The sequence below is a fragment of the Malania oleifera genome, chromosome 11, assembly GCF_029873635.1.
Source record: "Malania oleifera isolate guangnan ecotype guangnan chromosome 11, ASM2987363v1, whole genome shotgun sequence".
NCBI classification, from domain to species: domain Eukaryota; kingdom Viridiplantae; phylum Streptophyta; class Magnoliopsida; order Santalales; family Ximeniaceae; genus Malania; species Malania oleifera.
This window is the reverse complement of record NC_080427.1, coordinates 54,131,012-54,148,552: the sequence shown is the minus strand read 5'-3', so window position 1 is coordinate 54,148,552 and position 17,541 is coordinate 54,131,012. Positions and strand designations below refer to the sequence as shown.

At 37.2% G+C, this 17,541-nt stretch overlaps 2 protein-coding genes across 2 annotated transcripts; one reads left to right on the top strand and one right to left on the bottom strand.

The window, feature by feature from the left end:
- Positions 1-5,980: 5,980 nt before the first annotated feature.
- Positions 5,981-6,779, top strand: LOC131168458 (defensin-like protein 1). The gene is made up of 2 exons (XM_058127894.1): positions 5,981-6,244; positions 6,396-6,779. Exons 1-2 carry the CDS (start codon positions 6,181-6,183, stop codon positions 6,566-6,568), a joined length of 237 nt encoding a protein of 78 aa, XP_057983877.1. The 5' UTR covers positions 5,981-6,180; the 3' UTR covers positions 6,569-6,779.
- A 2,448-nt stretch (positions 6,780-9,227) lies between these two features.
- On the bottom strand, positions 9,228-10,460 carry LOC131167550 (UBP1-associated protein 2C-like). Its single transcript, XM_058126352.1, has 2 exons — positions 10,266-10,460; positions 9,228-9,602 (listed from the first exon to the last, which is right to left on the bottom strand). Exons 1-2 carry the CDS (start codon positions 10,458-10,460, stop codon positions 9,228-9,230), a joined length of 570 nt encoding a protein of 189 aa, XP_057982335.1.
- Between the last annotated feature and the right edge of the window lie 7,081 nt (positions 10,461-17,541).

Below are 17,541 nucleotides of genomic sequence, written 5' to 3'. Positions count from 1 at the left end.
TGTTGACTGTAAAGTAGACCTCCAACTAACTGGCACTTTTGCAAGAGTAAAAACATAGCCAGTAGTTGACCGACGCTTATCCAAATCACCAGCGTAGTCGGAATCACAGTATCCAAAAATACTATGATCATCTTGCTTATCCTGCTCAAATATCAGTCCAACATCTACCGTATACAAAATGTATCGTAGAATCCATTTCACAGCTTGCCAATGTTCCTTTCCAGGATCATGCATATACCTGCTCACAACTCCAACGACTTGTGAAATATCGGGCCTTGTACACATCATGACATACATCAAGCTACCAACAACACTTGAATACGGTACTTTTGATATGTATTCTCGTTCTGCTTCAGTTTTTGGAGACATAGATGCATTCAGCTTGAAATGAGGAGCAAGCGGAGTACTAACAGGTTTTGACTTCTCATCCATACCAAAACGCTTCAGTACTTTCCTCAAATATTGTTTTTGAGTCAAACAAAGCCTCCCCAATTTCTTATCTCTACTTATCTCCATACCGAGAATTTTCTTTGCTTCGCCTAGATCCTTCATCTCAAACTCCCTATTCAACCAAGCCTTCAGTTTGTCGATTTCTGTCTGACTTTTGGAGGCTATCAATATATCATCAACATAAAGAAGAAGATATATGAAAGATCTATCTTGTAGCTTGCAAAAATACACACAGTGATCATATTTGCTTCTTCTGTACTTTTGCCCCATCATAAACTTGTCAAATCGTTTGTACCACTGCCTTGGGGATTGCTTTAATCCATACAACGATTTTTCAAGTTTGCACACCATATTTTCTTTTCCAGCAACTTTGAAACCTCCTGGCTGAGTCATGTAGATTTCCTCTTCCAAGTCTCCATGTAAAAATGCAGTTTTTACATCTAATTGAACTAGTTCCATATCCAATTTTGCTACCAAAGCCAATAAGATTCTAATGGAGGAATGTTTTACAACTAGATAAAATACCTCATTGTAATCAATTCCCTCCGTTTGTGCATAGCCTTTAGCCACCAACCTTGCTTTGTAGCGAACACTATTCTTGTCAGGAAATCCATCTTTCTTTGTATATACCCATTTACACCCAATTGCCTTCTTTCCCTTCGGAAGACTAACAAGCTTCCATGTTCGATTCTTATGAAGGGACTGCATTTCTTCATTCATGGCTTCCCTCCACTTTTTTTCTTTTGAACTTTGGATTGCTTCATTGTAAGTAACAGGAGTATCATCGTTTGCAATTGGAGATGCATAAGCCACCATGTCAACAAAGCGAGCAGGCTTTCTAATTTTTCTCTTTGGCTTACTCAATGCAATAGATTTATGTTGCTGTGGAGGTTCTTGGGTTGAAACCTCTTCTACAGGCGACTCTTCTTCTACCATAGGAGAGTCTTCATTTTCTGGGTAAACAATTCTTCTATCAAACTTCACCTGTTTTGGAGCACCATCTTTTTTCTCAACACTTTCTGTTCTCACCTTTCTTCAAAAAGTAGATTCATTAAAGGTAAAATCCCTGCTAAAGATTATTTTCTTTGTATCTAGACACCAAAGACGATATCCCTTTACTCCAGAGGTGATTCCCATAAAGATTGCTTTCTTAGCCCTCGGATCCAGCTTTGATTCCTTGACATGATAGTAGGCAATGGAACCGAATACATGTAAGGAATCATAATCTGTAGCAGGCTTTCTAAACCATTTCTCCAATGGTGTTTTACCACAAATAGCAGTAGATGGTAGGCGGTTGATGAGGTGGCAGGCATATGTTACAACCTCAGCCCAAAATTCTCTACCCAACCCAGCATTGGACAACATACACCGAACTTTCTCCAACAATATTCGATTCATACGTTCTGCCACTCCATTCTGTTGTGGTGTACTTCTCACTGTGAAGTGTCGTATAATACCTTCATCTTCACAGATTTTAAGAAATGGATCACTTCAATATTCTCCACCATTATCTGTACGGAGGCACTTGATCCTTCTGGTTGTTTGAGTTTCCACCATATTTTTCCATTTGAGGAAGACTTCTAACACTTCATCCTTAGTTTTCATAGTATACACCCATACTCTTCGAGAAAAATCGTCTACAAAGGTCACATAGTAGTGTTTTCCTCCCAGTGAAGTTGTCTTGGAAGGTCCCCACACATCAGAGTGAACATAATCCAAAATACCCTTGGTATTATGGATTGCAGTACCAAATTTCACTCTTGTTTGCTTCCCTTTGATGCAATGTTCATAGAAATCTAGCTTGTAGGTCTTTGCTCCCTTTAATAATCCTTGATTTGTAAGAAGTCCCAAGGATTTTTCACCTGCATGCCCCAAGCGTATATGCCATAACCTAGTTGCTTCTATTTCTTTATCGTCAGAAGAAACTGTTGCTACCGTCCCAATAACTGTACGACCTTGATAGTGATACAAGTTATTGTTCTTCCGAATTCCCTTGATTACCATGAGTGCACCAGAGATGATCTTCATGACTCCGTTTTCTGCTATTACTTTGAATCCCTTTGATTCTAGGGTTTCCACAGAAATAAGATTCTTCATCAAACTTGGTACATATCTAACGTCCGTCAATATTTTGATTGATCCATCTTGATTCCTCAAGCGGACTGAACCAATCCCATGTGTGGTAAGAGGGACATCATTTGCTGTGTAGACGACTCCACCTTCTAGTTCTTTAAAATCAAAGAACCAATCCCGATTGGGACACATATGATGGCTACACCCAGAATCTAGTAGCCATATACTCGAAGAAGTAGCTGATCGCGTAGCAGCAAGCGAAAGATCGGAGCTTCCATCTTCGTACTCAGCCACATTTGAGATGGCCTTTCCTTTATCAGGTTTGCCTTTATTCTTTAGCTTCGGACAGTCTTTCTTCCAGTGCCCTTTTTCCTGAGAAAAGGCACATTCATCTTTGTTTGGTCTGGACCTTGACTTGGATCTCTCTTTCTTTTTTCTATCATGGCTTTGTGAACGGCCTCGAACTACTAGAGCCTCGTTGGCTCCACTTGTACTTTTAAGCTTGTCCTTCTTCCTCAATTCATAGCTGTACAAAGCAGCACAAACCTCGCCAAGAGACACTTTATCCTTTCCATGGAGCAGAGTAGTTTCAAGAAACTCAAACTTCTCAGGAAGGGATCCCAACAACATCAAAGCCAGGTCTTCATCTTTAAAAGTCTCATCCAGATTAACTAGATCAGTAACCAACCTATTAAAGTTGGTGATATGATCATTCATAGTGGTACCCGAGACATAAGTGAAGGGAAATAGTCTCTTCTTCATATGGAGTTTGTTCTGAGAGCTTTTCTTCAAAAAATTTTCCTCCAGTGCCTTCCACAACTTGTTTGCAGAAGTTTCCTTACAAAATGCATACTTCTGCTCTCTTGAAAGACACGATCGAATTGTACTACATGCTAACCGATTGATGGTCCCCCATTCTTTCTTCTTAATATCTTCTGGTTTCTCTTCTTCAATGGCAATGTCTAGACCTTGCTGAAAGAGAGCGTCTAGAACCTCACTTTATCACATACCAAAATGACCGGTGCCGTAAAAAATCTCCACTGCAAATCTGGCATTTGTCACAGTAGTTCTTGCCAAAATAGACAAGTTTGATGTGGATGCTTTTGCACTATCTGCCATCTCTGCCATAAATGCTATTCAATAGCTGCCGATGCGGAATGCCAATAGCCCAAGGAAAACTTTTCTGATGTGGAAGATCAGACTAAGCTACAACCACAGAGCATACTAAGAATAACCTTGACTCTGATACCAATTATTGTGAAACTTGAGATTGTTCCACCTAACTTTACCACTGTTTACTATTGTACAAGTAAATAGAGAGTGAATAATTGTGCAAAATTACACAAGATAAATTCCCAGGGAAGTGGGGGGTCACAACGGACCGCTTAAATCCCTCTTTCCTAGACAGAATTTTTCTTAGACATGTAATTCACACAATATATTACTACAACTATACCCGACAAAAGTTAACTACTGAATAGATAAAATGAAGAACACCAAAATTTAATGAGGTTTGGCTAATTGTGCCTACGTCCTCGGACACTATCAATCAATATTTCTCTATTGTAGAAATATTACAAAATGAGAGAGAGAAGAGAGAATGTGCCTAAGAGAGAAGTAGGCAAATTTGGGGATGAGATTACAAATGGAGGTGATGAGTTTATATAGGTTAGGAAATACCACTATTACAACCACTAATCACCTATCTTTGAAAAAATAGCCGACCAATGAAGACTTCAATGACAATGGTAGGCTTCTAGAATAAGCCATAATTCAACAAGTTTGTATAGGTCATGTGTTCTAACATTGAGAAGGCCGAAGCCGGCTATCTCTTATCGCGTAACTCAGGCTCAATGTGCCTCCAATTAGATCAAAAAAATATTACACGAGTCTTTTTTGGAGCATTTAAAGTCCTTTTCACTTGTCAAAAACAATTTGCTTTTCTTCTCATTAATCCATCATTAATTCACCAATGCTATTAATTACATATTAAACCACTCCTAAAAGACTAAATGTAAAATCACGGTAGTCCTCAAAGTGACAAAAGTTAAAATGTTAGCTTCTCCCTCTCTTTTACTACATACCAACTATTCGTTTCATATAGATGAGCATTCCTCCAAACGTGATAGTCCACCTTGATTCTAACATTCAATTGTGGAAGCAGAAATATTGACAATAGTTTTTTGTCTTTTCCCTTGGTTCTAGTCGATCCTTTTTGTACCATACAACTATAAGTGATATCTTCAAAATAATAATATGCATACTCAACTTGAGCTACCCGTTTATGTTCATAGTTTTGTGTCTCTAGGAGAGACCAACCAACGACAAAGAGTTGAGGTAAAGACCTTTGTTCTATATAATCATTTTCAAATTCATCTAAATTGTAATATATAATTTTTATGATCTTACTTAATTTTGGTTCTTAGTTCACTCATGTTTATGTTAGTTCAGCCGAAAAGAAGCACAATGCCGTACATTAATTCTCCCTAATACATTGTTTCCAATACATAGTTCAAAAGGTTGGTGTTAAATTTTTATTGAAGTAATTAATTCTTATGAACAAATAATTATTTATCAAAAATGATTCATTATTGCTGGTGTTATAATTCAAAAAATTTTATTTTTCATTGTCATTGTTAAAAATTTGCAATCAATGTATGTTAGATCCTTTCACGTGCATCGCATGTGTTCCTACTGTGATTAAGCAATTAATTTGGATTTCTATTGGGTTTCTGAAATTATATAAAATAAAATTAAACTTACAACAATATTTTATTTAACTATTCATGTCTAAATTATCGTTATTTGTATAATAAATCATACTTAATTTATTTATGAACTTCATTTATACTCACCAAATTTTTTAATACATATTATTTTACGAATGTTTGCTACACTAATTATATTACAACTATTACACTTCATACATAACATAGATGTATTTATTTGTGATGTATTTGTCTTAAAACTTACGTTATTATATCTATTAACAATTTTTGAAGTTTTATAAAAGAATTTGATGTTTTACTATTAATTTCTATCTTTTAAAAAAAAATTAAAATCAAAATTGAAATAAACATAAAAGAATTTTCGTACTTTTTTGGAGTTTCAAAATTTTAGTCTGAAATTGAAATTTATGACATTGTATATAATAAGTTTAACATTTAGAAAAGAGAACAATTAACATTGTATATAATAATAATAATAGTAATAATAATAATAATTTGTCTGATTTCTTTTTGATGATAAGAAGTCTTGGTATGTTTTAATTTATTAAGAAAAAAAATTTATAATTGATCATGCTTCCTCTCAATTTGGCGTTGCTGGAGATTTGAAAAGCCATCTGATTTAGAATCCTCAGTAACAAAATAATAATAATTATTAAAACACGTGCATCCAAAGTGAAACGTGGAAGATTGCATGCGCATAGAACGCCATTTGGAACGCAGAGCTGTCTGCACCATCGTGAAGTGTCGAAAACTCGCTAGGCATGCTGCCGATACAGCTGCCTAGCTCCTTCAATTCCTACATATATAAGCATTTCATTTCAATGGGCATCTCCAGTGATTTTCTCCTCTTCAGGTATATGGTGTTGGATCGATCCATCCTGTTTCAAGCTGTAGACAAGGGGAGTTCAGGTCGACTAATTAATTAAGCATGGACAGCAACAGCAAGTTCTTCGTTCATGGCTTCATCTTTCTCCTCCTCCTCTGTTCTTTCCGTGAGCCTGTCTCTGTTTCTGATGACTTGATTTTAATTTCTCTTGGGGTTGTGTAATTTCAGGATTAATTTTTCTCAAGTTTTCATGGAGTACGTTAATTGCACAAAATTAAACTTAAATTTCTAACGTATGTATGTATTTGAATATGCAGGAGAGGCAGTGGTGGAGGTGGAAGGGAGGACGTGCGAGTCGCAGAGCAGGAGGTTTGATGGAGTGTGCGTGAGGGATAACAGCTGCGCGATGGTGTGCAGGGTGCTTGAGGGTTATGAAGGCGGCCATTGCAGGGGATTCCGTCATCGCTGCTTCTGCACCAAGCGCTGTTGAACCTTAATTACTGCCACTACTTTCTATATATAAACACACACACACACACACACTAGTCACTGCTACTAGAAGTTAATTACTATTATATATACCTTGTTCCTGTGGTGTCTCCATCTCTGAAAGTTTCTCGATCGTTGTGCCGATCGACACGAATAATATTTGTTCTATTCCGATTGCACTATAATACATAGACGACATGAATATTGGACAAGTGACGACATAGCGCACACAGATCAACAGCAATTCGGAGCCAATGATGAATTAACCAGCATGCATTTCCCCTGCAAAAAGAGAGAGAGAGAGATAACCTGAGTACTAATATATACTTGAACGATCACGATTCTTAGCACGACCACCTAAAAAAATAGATAAATAAGAGGGCCTCGGGTGTGCTCCGGGATCTCTTCCATGCTTAAGCGGTAAAGGTTTTTAATGCAATTCTAAATCTTCATTTATAGCGAAGGAGTTTGATTTAAGGGTGATATGTCATTTATTGACGAATTATGGTGCGAGCGTGAATCATTCTGGTTATTATAACGTTGGCGTAGATTACTCTGATTATCATGACGTCAAGCGTGAATCATTCTGGTTATTATAACGTTGGCATAGATTACTCTGATTATCATGGCGTTGACGTCAATTGTTCTGATCGAGCAATTGACTTGAATGGTAACTACCCACATCAATGTTTAGTTTTAGTTTTTTTTAACTTATGGTATCAGTTGTTCTCTTCAGTTTCGAATTTTTGAAATTTGTTTTCAAAGTTCGAAAGTAGTAGTAGTAATTTTTTTTGATCAAGTAGTTGAGACATTTTGGGCTATTAATGAGATGTGCTCTTTTTTTTTTTTTTTTTTCGTTTTCGGTCTAATGAGTTGTATTCATATTTTGGGCCGTTTATGGGTCTCACGAGTGTTGCTCGTCAGTTGAGTTGCTTCTTCTTTGTTTAATGAGTTGTCCTCCTTTTTTGGGAAGTCTTTTGACCTTACAAGCTTTATTCGTCAGTTGGACCAATTCTTCTTTACCTAATGAGCTTTGCTCATTTTTTAGGTAATTTTCTAGCCTCACGAGCGTTGCTCGTCAATTGAACCGATTATTTCTTGTATAATGAATTGTGCTCATTTTTTGGACAGTCTTCTGACCTCACAAGCGTTGCTTATCAATTGAGTCGATTCTTCTTTGCCTAATGAGCTGTGTTCATTTTTTGGACAGTTTTATGGCCTCACGAGCGTTGCTCGTCAATTGGGCCGATTCTTCTTTGCCTAATGAGCTGTACTCATTTTTTGGGCAATCTTTTGGCCTCACGAGCGTTGCTCGTTAGTTGGGCTGATTCTTCTTTGCCTAATGAGTTGTGCTCATTTTTTGGGCAGTCTTCTGGCCTCACGAGCATTGCTCGTTGGTTGAGCCGATTCTTCCTTGCCTAATGAGCTGTGCTAATATTTTGGATAGTCTTCTGGCCTCGCGAGCGTTGCTCATCAGTTGGGCTAATTCTTCTTTGCCTAATGAGTTGTGCTCATTTTTTTGGCAGTCTTCTGGCCTTATGACCGTTGCTCGTTAGTTGGGCCGATTCTTCCTTGCCTAATGAGCTGTTCTCATTTTTTAGGCAGTCTTTTGGCCTCACGAGTGTTGCTCGTCAGTTGGACCAATTCTTCTTTGTCTAATGAGATGTGTTCATTTTTTGGGTAGTCTTTTGGCCTCACGAGCATTGCTTTTTAGTTGGGCCGATTCTTCCTTACCTAATGAGCTATGCTCATTTTTTGGGCTATATCTTCAGTAACATTTTGGTAATTTATGATGCCGGGATGGTTGTTCAATTCAACAGATTCTTGCAGTTTTGATTTCATTGGGGTTAAAGATGTGAGTTTTGGTATTTTTAAAATCAGTTAGGATTCAAAATCGGTTTGGGATGGATTTGTTTCAAAGGGTTTGGATGTGTATGCACCAAGTGTTCGATCATTTGCGACGAAGGGAACTGCAGGTGAGCGTGCAATGTTATAGATTTTGTAGACTATTTTTGTGTCATTTGTGTCATCTTTGGGGTCTATAAACTCAGATTATTCAATTGTATCCTAGTTGATCCGTGAGTCCCATGTTGGATTTTTCGGACATGGGGTTGTGAGTGTAGTGGTAGATTGAAGTTTGAGATTGAGATTTTCGAGATGTCTACCATTGACGACGGTGATTTTGTTACTGTTTGTTTTGATTATGGTGTGGATTGTTCAGCTGATTGGGCTCTAGGTGCTCGACAGAATGTCACTAAGGAGTTCGGTTTTTCTGTTTGGGGTTTTGCCGATTGTAGTTGCTACAATTGTGCAATTTCAGTGTGCGTTGCAATTTCAACTCAAATTTCCAATTGCAATTTCAAATTCAATTTTCAAAGCATTGTTCAGTGTACATGAATGTGTAAGAGTCATTATTGCCGACCCCATGGTGCATTCAGCCAACCCATTGGAATTTCAAAACTTGGATTTGTTTATTTGGTTGACAATGCAGCTGTCATGACCCCACTATGCATTTGGTGCATAGGTCATTGTTCAATCAATTAAATAACTTGAACATCCTATTAATTATTATTAGCCATTAAGGCGGAACTCTTCAAGCGTTGAAACTGTGTCATCTATTTATTTATTTTTAGAATTATTATTGTATGATGGAGAAAAAATCATACCTTGAGAATATGCACGTTGGCTATGTAAATCTTGCGCATAGAAACATCAATTGTAGCCGGATTCGCATTAGATATGAAATTTCCCAATATTGTAAGCTGGGTCTCGGTTATTCGTCCGTCAATTTTCTTACTTGACTTCTTCAACACGAGCAAAGCACCATTGACGTGCTTGAATGCAATAAACTCGTACCCTTTACTTTTCCTAGTGACCTTGCCAAGGATCGCAATGGATTCTTCAAGGTCACCGTAGGTGAAGAAGAGATTGCGGAGGTTCTTGATGGTAGTGTCCCATCCAAGGCCGCGAATGAAGAGTTTGCGCTGGGTAGGGTCCCGATCAGCGATGGATCGGACGGGGTCGAGTACATCTAGCTGTCGGATGGCGGAATTATGGACGATCTCAATCGAGCCAATGCATCAACCTTCAATTATTCGATGTAGTCATGATCAAGAATTAAAAGAGAAAACCTCTCAAGAAGTTCTCATAGACAGCGCCAACTATTGCAACCAAAAATTGAACAACCTTCACGATCCTTGATCAAAACCACTTGAAAAGAGATAAATAAGTAGGCCAGAGGACTGCCCAAAAAATGAGCACAACTCATTAGGTAAAGAAAAATTGGCCCAACTGATGAGCAACGCTTGTGAAGTCAGAAGACTGCCTAAAAAATAAACACGAATCATTAGGCAAAGAAGAATTGGCCCAACTGATGAGCAACGCTCGTGAAGACAGAAGACTGCTCAAAAAATGAGTACAACTCATTAGGCAAAGAAGAATCGGCCCAAATGACGAGCAATGCTCGTAAGGCCCAGAAACGGACCAAATATGAGCACAACTCACTACGCCCGAAACGGGAAAAAAGAAGAGCACGACTCATTAAGCCACAAGCAGCCCAAAATGCCTCAAGAAGAGCTGCTCAACAAAAAAAAAAAAAAAAAAAAAACAACAACAACTTCTTTCGAACTTTGGGAACAAGTTTCAAAAATTTGAAACTGAAGGGGGGACGATTGATATACCCCAAATATATCACCTACCATAAGTTCAAAGGAAACTAAAACCAAATATTGATGAGGGTAGTTACCACCCAAGTCAACTGCTCGATCAGAGCAATTGATGCTAGCGCCATGATGACCAGAGTAATCTACGCAAATGCTGTAATAATCGGAGCGATTCACACTCGCACCATAATTCGCCAATAAATGACGTATCACCCTTGGGTCAAACTCCATCGCTATAAATGGAGATTCAGAGAAGAGGTTAAGGTATCTTCTTCTAAACTGTACTTTACTGTTGGATTAAAACCTCTCAAGCCAATCCCCGATTTTGGCATCAGAGAGATCCCCCGAAGTACACCCCGATTCCTCCAAGGCTTACTTATTTATCTCTTTTTAGGTGGTCGTGATCAGGGATCGTGAAGGTCGTTCAATTTTTGGCTGCAACATATATAAAATTGGAAGTTTCATTTTTTTTTTGGAATTATTTGCAGTGGTAATAGTCACTTGCTTATGACAGATCCGAATTTCAATGATAAGTTATGTTTAGACGCCTATTTAACGTCAAACAATTTAGGAAATTTCAACCTCTGGGCTAACGATTAAGTAAGGTTGATATTGCTAATCATCAAACATAAAAATTAAATATAATAATTGAATCACCCATACTTAGAAATGATTCTAATTTTTGATGAAACCTTTAAATACTTTAAATTTTGTTATGACTTGTAACCATAGTTTTGGGTATAATTTGAGATAAGTTGTAGCTTCAAATTGGACTTGTGGAGGTGTAAAGATGTGTTATAATGTGCCTTTAATTAATACAATGTGATAAAACAATTTACCACTATATATCTATTATATTTCTTATTCCCTCTACTTACTCTTAATTAACTCTTATCATTTTCTTTCTTCCTCTCTTTGTCTCTTCTACTTTAGTTCCCATAATCTTCCCTTCATCCCTTCTAATAATTTTTACGACTTCTATAACTATGATTATCTTTATCTTTACACTAACGATATTATAACACAATAATTATTTACTGATAATTTAATAGTATCATTAGCTTAAACTAATGGGAAAAAAAGAATTGCTACTAGAAATTACCATTTTTTACGGTGATTTGCATTAATTGTGATCATTCATATATATATATATATATATATATATATATATATATATATATATATATATACATATATACTTAATTTCTTTGACCAGATTATTTGAAAATTGTCGACAATTTTTCATAGTCAATCAACGGTTACATAGATAGTTTCAAATAGAAGCTAATTTAGAAGATAATCATTGACGATTTGATGAAATCGTCGTGATTTGAATATTTTTGAAATCTGTTAGCCTAAGATCGTTTTTGTTATGTTATTTGAATATTTTGAATTTGTAATCGCACTACTCCGTATAGTCTTTATATATAGGACATTTTCATATCAATGAAATATTTTCGCAATTTTTTTTTGGTATCAGAGTTCATTCCTCTAATGAGGTTTTTTTTTTTTTTTTTTTTTAAATGGCCGCATCCATTGAGTTTATGATTGTCAATAATTTTGAGCTTACTGGTAGTGGTGCCACTCATCTTGTTGCCATCAATGCTGACTCTTAGATTCCTCTGAAGTTGACCCCTTCCTCCTTCATGGCGGACCCAACTAACGTCTTCGCTCATTGGCTACAATCACTAGGGCTATCTTGATGGTACCATTTTCTGCCCATCACCAATGCTCTTCACCAACACTTCCTCTGCTGAATCATCTTCTACATATGTCCCCAATCTGGTCTTCTAGCATTGGTTTAGGCAAGATAAGCTGATCCTTCACGCCATCCTTGTATATGTCTCCGAACTAGTGATCCCACTTATTGCTGCTTCATCCACTGCTTGTAATACATGGTCCAAGTTACAACGATTGTATGCCAATCGTTCACGTACTCATGTTATGCAGCTTAAGTAGGAGTTCTCTCATTCAGTGAGAGTCCCGCTCGGTCTCAGAGTATCTCCATGCCATAAAGGTTCTTGTCGATAAACTTGCGGTGATTGACTCTCCCGTCTTAGAGGATGACATCACTTTTTATGTCCTCAACGACCTTGGTCCTGAATTCCGTGATATTGCAGCACCTATTTGGGCACGTGAGACTTCTTTTATGTTTGAAGAGCTTTATGGCATGCTAGTTGGCCATGAAAGCTACTTGAAATGTATTGAAGCTTCCAACTCCGCCCTGGTTGCTACTGCAAACACCACTCAGCGCCGCACTACCGCTTCCAAATCTAATCATAACCAACGCTCCAACAGTAGTTCCTTTGGTCAAAATCGCACCAACTCTAGTCACTATGGTCGCAAAGAGTGGTCTGGTAAGTCCCACATTGTTTTCCAACTTTGTGACAAAGTGGGACCTTAGGCCAAGACTTGTCGCTTGGTTTCTGGTGAGAAGTTTGTGAATTGTGCCACTACTAGCAGGTCCAACAACAAAAAGTGGCTTGTGGATTCAACTGCGTTCCACAATATTTCCTCTGATCTTGTCAATTTATCTGTTCACTCGGAGTATGAGGACACAGATGAGGTTTTCATTAGAGATGACTCAGGTTTGCCAGCTACACATGTTGGCACTATGACTCTTCCCTCTTCCTCGAATCCCTTTATATTAACTAATACTCTTTGTGTTCCTAATATTCACAAGAACTTGATCTCTGTTCATAATTTCACTCATTCAAATAATGTTTATCTCGAGTTTCACCCATTTCATTTTCATGTGAAGGATCGAAGCACAAAGGCGACTCTTCATTGCGATAAATGTCAGGATGGTGTCTATCCAATGCTGATGGCTTCTCCTGCTGCCAAATCTTCTATTTTAGCACTCGTCGTGTAACATCCTCAAAATTTCTCCATTTTTTTAAAATATCTATATAACCATACCTAAGCAGCGGAAACATAAGTCATACAACCACATATACTATACAATACTAGAATTTTGTACATACAGACTACTGCCATAAAACATTTCCCTTCGGTATCATCTACCTCACAAATACATCCCTGTGCAAAGCTTACCCTACAACTAGGGCAACAAAGTAGTCACTCTATCTGCAAGCCTGCTCTGCTCGCCTAACTGGATTAATTGAAAAATGGTAAAGTAATAGGGTGAGATGATGCTCAGTAAGTGGAAATATGCTATTACTAGTGTGTGGCGACCGAGTCATAAAACTATAACATTAATATATAAAACTGCATGATCTCGCAAATCTATAAAACACATGTATAGTAGCTTAAAACATTTGTATCATCTGAACTTTCTATCATTCATACTGCTATATCATACTATATATAACAAAAGCTGTAAAACTGTATACATATACATAATTGTGCTATTTCCCTGGGACTCTGTTTGTCATGATTTGACCCCTCATGACAGGGTTGTGCAGCCTGTAGGCAGGACTTAACCTAGTCGGCCTTCCAAGTAAGTCATCATACTCTACACTACCTCAGTTCGGCCAAACTGCATCCACTCCTAAGCTCAGGTCTGACTGCTACCTCATCAAACTGGCCCCTTTAACCCAGTGAACTGGGGAGGTACATCCTCTCCGAGCATAATTTTACGGTACCCACACACTATCTGAGATATGTGATTGCACTCTATCTGTATTAGCAACGGTACCGTACTCTATAAACTATATCTGTCTGTAATCTTTCCACAAGGATATGATACTATATATATATATATATATACACACATACTCTTTTTACTGTTTTCATTATATTTCCAAAATAACCATAACACTAATAATCTGGACTGTAAACACTGTAATATCTGTAACATCTTGTTACTATAACTGTATAATCTGTCTGTATTTTCTATCTGTATAATCTGTCTATATTCTCTGAGTGTTATGGAATTTAGGAAGACATAACATTCTGTAAATACTATATATACTGATCTGAATAAACATCTGTGTATATATAATATATTTATCCATCTGTGAAACTATTTGAATAAAAGTGTATATGTACATGAATCTGTCTCAATAACATCATATACTGGGAAATCTATGTAAAATTCTACATCAAATAATATCTACTCAGGTCACACACACTTTATAATCTCATATTCTGTAAAAACTATATAATAATTGGTATATATGTAACTGTAAATTTTTTGTTAATATAATCAAATCTCCTAGCTTAGCATATTTCCCTTAGCTAGTTTCCAAAAAGCCCTCACTGAACTCTGGCCCTACATTTGTAGGGTTCTCCACTCAACACCCTGAAAACGACATCCTCCAAAACAAAACATCAGTATTTTCCTACATACAACATTTCCTATAACTGCAAGGAAAGCATATTTTGAATAAAACACCTTACCCTGAATTTGGGACGAATTTCAAACCTCTTCCACCGATGATCCGCTCCGGCAGACTTGCAGAGAACTTCGCCAAGAGCATCGTGGTGGCCTCAGATCGTCGATCCAGCGTGAAACGGGGTCGGGATAAAAGAGAAAAGGAGGGAGAGGTGTCTAGAGAGAGAAAAAAGGTTTTCTTGCACTGGAATTCTATTAAAAATCTGTGTTTTCACTATTTATAGAGCTAAATTCGTCGACGAGACAGTTCATCTCGTCGACGAGTCCTTAAGTAATTTTGTCGACGAACCCTACCTCCTTGTCGATGAAATTCAGATTGCCTAAAAACTCCTCTCGGTATCTGCTCGTTGATGAGGCCCTGTGTAAAAATCTTCCGGGTTATTACATTCAAAGTGCAATGTCCTCGATGAATGCTGAAGCCTGCTGCCTCCTTCTGTTTCTGTTTCCATTTCCCTCCCTCTTTATTATTTAAATACCATTATTCTTTGGGTCGTTACACGTTGGTGAATGAACAACATCTAACACTTAACATAGACGACTTGGGCATCTGTCAAATAAAATTGTTGATTTCTTTATTCGTCAATTTTCTCTTCTAGTTGTAGTGTCTCATACCTCTTTAACATCTCTTTGTACTGCTTGTTAATGCAATAAAAGTCATAAATTGCGTTTTTCTTCCACTTCTCTTATTAGTACTCATCCTCTTGAATATATCTATATATATCTTTGGGGGCCTACGCCTTCCACTTCAATTGATGGGTTTCATTTTATGCCTTATTTTTTTGATCATTTTACCAAGTATTGTTGGTTGTTTCCAATCCTTCGAAAAAGCTATATATGTTCGCTCCATTTTCTATTAGTTAAAAGGGCTAATTGAAAAATAATTTGGCTTTCAAATTAAGCACTTATACTTGGATAATTTGGGGGGGGATATCATGCTCTTCGACAATATCTTTCTTCTAATTTCATTAGTTGGCTAACCACCACTCCTAATACACCTCAACAAAATGGTACAAGTGAATGTTAGCATCGTTGTACATCGTCGAAAAAGGCCTAACTCTATTGAGTCAGGCGAGTCTTGTAACGCTCTAGAAAAATAATATGTATGGAAGTGTAAAAAAAAAAGATAAAAAATGATAAATAATAATAATAAAAAATAAAAATAAATAAATAAATAAAAATAAATAAATAAATAAATAAATTAATGATAATTATTAATTAACTAATATAATATAATATATTAATATAATATTATAATGTAATATATATGTAAAGGAATTGAATCTTCATGAAGAAGATTCAATTCCAATTCCCATTTGCAGAGAACCCCCCCACGGTCTCCTCTCTCTCTCTCTCTCTCTCTCTCTCTCTATATATATATATATATATATATATATACTTAATTTCTTTGACCAAATTATTTGAAAACTGTCGATGATTTTTCATAGTCAATGAACGGTTACATAAACAGTTTTAAATAGAAGCTAATTTAGAAAGGAAATCATTGACGGTTTGATGAAATTGTCGAAGATTTTGTTTGGTGCTGTTTCTTCATGTTACGTTATTTGAATATTTTTGAAATCCATTAGCCTAAGATCTTTCTGTTATGTTATTTGAATATTTTTGAATTTGTAACCGCAATACTCTGTACAGTCCTAGGAAATTTTCGTATCAATGAAATATTTAAGCAATTTCTTTTTGGTATCAAAGCTCATTCCTCAAACGAGGTTTTTTTTTTTTTTTTTTGTTTTTTTTTCATGGCCGCATCCACTGAGTCTATGATTGTCAATAATTTTAAGCTTACTAGCAGTGGTGCCACTCATCTTGTTGCCATCAATGTTGGCTTTTAGCTTCCTCTGAAGTTGACCCCTTCCTCCATGGCGTGCCCAACTAACATTTTGCTCATTGGCTACGATCTCTAGGGCTATCTTGATGGTGCCATTGTCTGTCCGTCACCAACACTCCTCACCAGCACTTCCTCTGCCGAATCATCTTCTATAGATGTCCCCAGTCTTGCCTTCTGGTGTTGGTTTAGGCAAGATAAGCTGATCCTTCACGCCATCCTTACATATGACTTCGAACCAGTGATGCCACTCATTGCTGCTTGGTCCACTACTTGTGATGCATGGTCCAAGTTACAACAATTGTATGCCAATCGTTCACGTACTCATGTTATGCAGCTTAAGGAGGAGTTGAATCTCATTTAGTGAGTCTCGCTCGATCTCGGAGTATCTCCATGTCAAAAAGATTCTTGTCGATGAACTTGCAGTGATTGACTCTCCCATTTTAGCGGATGACATCACTTTTTATTTCCTCAATGACCTCGGTCCTGAATTCCAAGATATTGCAGCACCTATTCGGGAATGTGAGACTTCTCTTACGTTTGAAGAGCTTCATGACATGCTAGTTGGCCATGAAAGTTACTTGAAACATATTGAAGCTTCCAACTCCGCCTTGGTTGCTACTACAAACACCACTCAGTGCCGCACTACCGCTTCCAAATCTAACCGTAACCAACGCTCTAGTACCAGTTCCTTTGGTCAAAATAGCACCAACTCTGGTCACTATGGTCGCAAAGAGCGGTTTGGTAAGTCCTAGATTGTTTGCCAACTATGTGACAAAGTGGGACACTAGGCCAAGACTTGTTGCTCGGTTTTTGGTGAGAAGTTTGTGAATTGTGCCACTACCAACAGGTCCAACGACAAAAAGTGGCTTGTGGATTCAACTGCTTCCCACAATATTTCCTTTGATCTTGCCAATTTATCTGTTCACTCGGAGTATGATGGCACAAATGAGGTTGTCATTAAAGATGGCTCAGGTTTGCAAGCTACACATGTTGGCACTATGACTCTTTCCTTTTCCTCGAAGCCCATTATATTAACTAATACTCTTTGTGTTCTCAATATTCACAAAAACTTTATCTTTGTTCATAATTTCACTCGTTCCAATAATGTTTAT

What these genes read in the sequence shown, in the direction of transcription:
- LOC131168458 (XM_058127894.1), top strand. Translation starts at nt 6,181, where the DNA reads ATGGACAGCAACAGCAAGTTCTTCGTTCATGGCTTCATCTTTCTCCTC. An exon ending in CCTCCTCCTCTGTTCTTTCC is followed by an intron (nt 6,245 to 6,395) that starts GTGAGCCTGTCT and finishes TTGAATATGCAG; the next exon opens with GAGAGGCAGTGGTGGAGGTG.
- LOC131167550 (XM_058126352.1), bottom strand. Translation starts at nt 10,460, where the DNA reads ATGGAGTTTGACCCAAGGGTGATACGTCATTTATTGGCGAATTATGGT. An exon ending in TAGTTTCCTTTGAACTTATG is followed by an intron (nt 9,603 to 10,265) that starts GTAGGTGATATA and finishes GCCATCCGACAG; the next exon opens with CTAGATGTACTCGACCCCGT.